Source organism: Otolemur garnettii, unplaced genomic scaffold (genome assembly GCF_000181295.1).
Source record: "Otolemur garnettii isolate 467f Iridium unplaced genomic scaffold, OtoGar3 scaffold00026, whole genome shotgun sequence".
NCBI lineage: Eukaryota > Metazoa > Chordata > Mammalia > Primates > Galagidae > Otolemur > Otolemur garnettii.
The window spans coordinates 11,976,786-11,982,716 of NW_003852421.1; the positions used below are offsets into that span (position 1 = coordinate 11,976,786).

Genomic DNA, 5,931 nt, shown 5'->3' on the forward strand with positions numbered 1-5,931 from the left:
TTGTTGTTTGGTGGGTCCGGGCTGGGGATTCGAACCTGCCACCTTAGGTGTACGTGGCTGGCGCCTTAGCCGGTTGAGCTATAGGCGCTGAGCCAACTTTGACTTTTGATGTGAAACAATTTTAAAAAGGAATGAGTTCTTCCATCATCAAGAGGGTACGCCTGATATCAATTTAACTCTCAAGTACTTTAAAGTGAAGAATTGAACACAAAATTACCTTTGAAGGTTTCAAGTTCCTTCCTGTAGAAAAATAAGAAAATGCAAATTAAAATAATCAATTTCCAGTGGAAACTATTCTTACATTATAATAAAAACTTATATGCTTTTGATGCCCAGAGAGGTATTTCTGGATGCTTACACATCAATTACGCTTTACTGAAATTTCCAGCATAATTAGTCTAAAACAACTATTTTTCAGTTACTTCTGCTATTAACTCTTAACAGCTAAAAAAATTCTTTCAAAATTTAAACAATTAAAACAACAAAACACTTAGAAGAAAACAGAGAACATTTTAATGCCAACTATGAACATCTCATACATGTTTATAATAGCACTTAACATGATTTTTACTCTATTGATAAAGATTAAATAATGGAATTCTGTGGTCTTTAGTTAAAAATTATCCAGAATAGGAGCAGTTATTTCCCTCTGTCAACAACGAAGGAGAAAAGGGGGGAAAGCACACAGCAAAGGATGGAGACCCACAGCTCATCTTGCCACAAAAGGGCCAAGGCTCCAGGAATCTTCTGGTTTGTTATTTTGTCAATGTCAATTAAGGATGCCAAAATACAAAGCTTCCTGGGGAAATGTACAATGGGGGAAAAGATTAATGCTCCTAAAATAAACAAAGAGGCCAAAGCAAGATATTTTCAAGTCTTCTCTCATAATTTTGCAATTATATATTTCTTCTCATTATCAGTACTAATATAAACTTATATTGAGCAGGCAAGTTTAGTAAAGGCTTGTTATCCCACTTAAAATATGAGACTTGTATCTTTTATTTGCATGCTAGGTTTTACTAAAAACCTAGAGATGTTGTCAATTCTCAAATCAGAGTTGTACATTTTTAATTATAATACTCTCATGTTCCAAAAGAGTTCACTACAATTAACAGCTGGTACAAAACACAGGCAAGATGCCTACTGAAAGGTCAAGCAGATAATGTTCTTGCAACAGCCAAAGTGAAGCTTCTTAAATCAGATGTACATCCCACTCTTCTTTTCCTAAAAATACCTACTCATAATAATTCTCCAGCACTATGGTTCATAAATTACAAAAGAGAATGTAACTTTCAATCCTATCTTTTCAATAAACAATGCAATTGTTACCCATCAGCCAATAGTCAATTTCATTCTCTCTCTCTTTTTTTAACACAGTCACACTCTGTTGCCCCAGGCTAGAGTGCCATAGGGCCATAGCTCACAGCAACCTGAAACTCATGGGCTTAAATGATCCTCTTGCCTTAGCTTTCCCAATAGCTGGGGCCACAGGCACTCACCACAATGCCTGGATAGTTTTTCTTTTTTCAGTAGAGATGGGGTCTTACTCTAGCTCAGGCTGGTTTTAAACTCCTGAGCTCAAGCAACCCATCTGCCTCAGCCTCCCAGAGTGCTAGGATTACAGGTGTGAGTCACCTCACTCAGCAATCAATTTTATTCTTAAAAGTTTAGCCAGGTAATTCTAGTACTTTGGGAGGCCAGGGTGGGAGAATTGCTTGAGGTCAGGTGTTTGAAGTCAGTCTGACCCCATCTCTACCAAAAATTTAAAAATTAGCCAGGTGTGGTGGCACATGCCTGTAGTTCTACTGTGGATGCTGAGGCAAGAGAATCACTTAAGTCCAGGAGTTCAAGGCTGCAGCGAGCTATGATCATGCCACTACACCCTAGCTAGGGTGACAAAGCAAGACCCTGTCTCTTAAAAAAAAAAAAGTCTTAGCTAGGTATAAGTTAAACATGCCTAAAACCTACTTTATATTCCAATAATGGGATGAAAACCAAAGTACCTAAAAGGAAGACAGCAAGTATCATACAAAGCTGGAAGAGACACTTTCCATGTACTTGTTAGTGATGCCCTCACCTTGGCAATACCCTGAGATCACTGATAGGGGAGGCACTGACAGAACACTCAGTCAACAGTCTAATGAGTAATTGTGTCTTCTATGATTGCAATCTTTAGAGAGCTTCTGATTTTCTTCTTTTAGAATGTGTGACAAGTGCTTCTTGTTTCACAAAGCTGAAACTCAGAATAGCAATTTCACACACATTGTTCTTCCCTTTCCGCCACCCCTAAAGACCATAAACATAAACCAGAAAACAAAGAATCCAGCATCTACCATATTCATGAGTAACTGCCCAGACAGGAGAGTGGTCTTTCAACACTCCACTGCCCGGCTGCCTGGCCCAGTCCACGGCAACTGCTGCAGAGGAGGGAGGGCGAGGCCAGCCCACTGCTCTCCTGGGAATCATCCTCCATCTAACATCACAACCCACACCAATACCGTCCTGAGCAGCATCTCCAAGGAATGTACTTTCAGAGTAAATAATTCTGCACCCTGTCCTAAGAAAGACTTGTTGAAGTAGTGGTAGTATAGGTAACTAGTTTAAAGGAAAAAAATTCAGTATTATGGTTCTTTTAAAGAATGGATAAAGTAAAGCACAGCATCAAGTGCTGAAATTGTATAATTTTTTTTTTTTGAGACAGAGTCTCATTGTGTCGCCCTCCGTAGAGTGCTGTAGTGTCACAGCTCACAGCAACCTCAAACTCTTGGGCTTACGTGATTCTCTTGCCTCAGCCTCCCAAGTAGCTGGGAGTACAGGTGCCCACCGCAATACCTGGCTATTTTTTGGATGTAGCTGTCGTTATTTGGCAGGCCCAGGCCAGGCTTGAAACTGCCAGTTCTGGTGTATGTGGCTGGTGCCCTAGCTGCTGAGCTACAGGCACTGAGCCAAATTTTATAATTTTTAAGGCAGATTCCACCATCTGTTAGAGGTACTAAGACGGCAGGAGAAGGCACATCCAGCACAGGCAGTGGTGACCAGGAAGGCACAGAGCCCAAAAGATGCAGGTTATAGGTAGGGAAATGACTTCAGAACAGCAATACATCATGGGTATCTGTCCTGGAGCAAATACTTCAGAACAGCAGGCTGAAAGACTTGGTTTTATTTTTAGCAGAAGAATAACATGAGCAAAGCTGTGCTTTAGGAAGAACCTTCTAGCTGTGACTGATGGATGTTTTGGCAAGGGAGAGAATAAAAGCAGGGTGTGTTTAGGAAACTATGAGAACGCTTTGGAGAAGAGCTAATTAATGCCTGGCAAGAGCAACATAAGTGGCAATGATAATGAAAGGGGAGTGTCATGTGAAAAATGCCGGAGAGAAGATTCAACAGCCATGGCACCTGATTACATGGGGACAGGGGAGAAAGAAGATGAACTTGTTACCACAAGGTGTCTGTCCAAGCTACATCTCCAGGAGGAAGAAAAAAAGATTTGGCTCGGCGCCTGTGGCTCAAGCAGCTAAGGCACCTGAGCTGGCGGGTTCAAATCCAGCCCGGGCCCAGCAAACAACAATGACGGCTGCAACCAAAAAATAGCTGAGTGTTGTGGTGGGCGCCTGTTACCCCAGTTATTTGGGAGGTGGAGGCAGAAGATTCACTTGAGCCCAGGAGTCGGAGGTTGCTGTAAGCTGTGACGCCACAGCACTCTATTCAGGGTGATAGCTTGAGGCTCTGTCTCAAAAAAAAAAAAAAAAGAAAAAAAGATTTTGGAGGGCAGTGCATGAGTTCAGATGAGAGCTGCTGGAATAACCTGGGAAGCTGACGGTGCTGCAGACAAGTCCCATGCCCTTTAGCCTACTCAAGGACTCAGCTCCAACAGATCCACTCCCTCACTTCCTATCTACTCTTGAACCCTTCCCAGTTTGGCTTCTGGACCCCATTACCACACAGTCAAGGCCACCAACAACCACTGTACTGCCAATCCAATGACCACTTTTCATCCTACTGACTCAGCAGTATTTGGCCCAACTGGTGATTCCTGGAGAAGGCTTCCTCTAGTATTCTGCTACCCCTTCGGTTTCTTTAGCTAGCATCTCTATCCCTTCCAGACCTGAATGCTGGACTGCTGCAGGCTTGGTTCTGGGCCCTCTTCTCTCCTTAAATTACCCAGAAGGCAATGTCATCTAGCTACATGGTTTTAAATGTCATCCCTTACGGACTTCCTGATTTATGTGTCCTGTCTTGATCTCTTTTTTGAGCTCCAAACTCATATGATGGTTTTACTCAAAAGGGAAATAAGCTTCTCAAACATTTACAAAACAGAGCTGGCTCATCCTCCACTTTTCCTCATCTCAATTAATGGCATTACCCAACTCTTCAAGTTTTGGTTCATCCATCTCTCTCACTCTTCACATCTAATCCTTCAATAAATCTCATCAATTCTATCTCAGAACATAATCTGAATCCTCTATTTCTTTCCATCATCACTACTGTCAACCTTATATAAATACATCCATTTTCTTACACTGAATATAATCTTCATTGAGTTCATTCAAAAACTTTCATTGAGCCTTAGACACTAGGAATCATGTTAGGTGTGGGAATATACATGTTCCACAACCTCAGGAAATTTTAGTGGGAGAGACAGAGAAGTAAAGCAGTAATTAGAAACTGATGTCATAGATCAGTGCTTTGGTAATGACATGCTGAGACCCTCCTAGGAATAAAGAAGAGGGGGTAATTCATACCCTTTGGTTTGGTAGGAAAGACTTTGTGAAGAAGCACTGTACTGATGAGTTTTGAAGGTAAGCATAACTGATGATAATGACGGATAACATCCATTGAGAACATAGTGGATATTTTACTCTTAACCATTGTGTCATACTCTCAATTCACCAAATGAAAAACCCTAGGTAAGCAGGAGTTTTACTTTGGTCATTCTGTCAAGCTCTGTTATAAATGATAGTAATGGTAATCAGTATAAAGGAGTCTTCAAATTCATCTTACCATGAAAGTTCCCTGACATCCAATCAGCAATCTCTCCATTTATCTAAACTCCTATACCAATTTAACTCTACCAGTGTTATAGACCTGACGAACTGCCCTGTAATGTGGTTGCATCCATCCATGTATTATCTCTAGAGTTACACCATAGAGTGCAGAGACCATTTCCTCTGTCCTGCATCACCTATGTGCACAGAGTTGGACCCAAAAGACACTTAACAAATTAGGATTATTAAGTACTATGGTTGTAGAATAACTAAGCATATCTGCTTCTTCAAAGAGACCCTTGCTGTCAGGAGCATAGAAACTCTGGCCAATGGCCAGCCATGCTGATTTTGTGAGGACTGTTTTTGCTTATCTGTGGGGTCACAAAAAAGCATACATGAACCTTTTTTTGGCTGATCAGCTTTTCTTAGTGTGTGTATTTAATGTGTGCCCAAGATAACTCTTATTCTTCTAATATGTAGCAGAGAAAATTAAAAAAAAAAAAAGGCTAGATACCCCTTCTCTAACTACTACAGAGTTTTGTTTTGTTTTTTGAGACAGGGTCTCTCTTTTTTGCCTAGTTTAGAGTGCAAGGGCAAAAATCATACCTCACTGCAACCTCAAAGTCCTGAGCTCATGAGAACCTTCTGCCTCAGCCTCCTAAGTAGCTTGGGACTACATGCATATGCTACCACATCCTGCTAATACTTCTCATGTTTTTATTTTTTTTGTTTTTTATTTTTTGTGACAGAGCCTCAAGCTATTGCCCTGGGTAGAGTGCCACAGTGTCACAGTTCAAAGAAACCTCCAACCCTTGGGCTTAAGGATTCTCTCCCAAGTAGCTGGGACTACGGGCGCCCGCCACAACACCTGGCTATTTTTTGGTTGCAGTTGTCATTGTTGTTTAACAGGCCCAGGCCAGGCTTGAACCCATCAGCCTCAGTGTGC

At 41.4% G+C, this 5,931-nt stretch overlaps 1 protein-coding gene across 3 annotated transcripts in view; it reads right to left on the reverse strand.

Annotated features, from left to right (window-relative positions):
• The window catches only part of DTNBP1 (dystrobrevin binding protein 1), a 136,437-nt gene that overhangs the window by 65,463 nt on the left and 65,043 nt on the right, over positions 1–5,931 (reverse strand). For all 3 annotated transcript variants that reach the window (XM_003788318.3, XM_023512328.1, XM_023512329.1), the window contains one exon: positions 218–240. In XM_003788318.3, the coding sequence (XP_003788366.1) occupies positions 218–240 (23 nt within the window). The remainder of the gene's footprint in view (positions 1–217; positions 241–5,931) is intronic.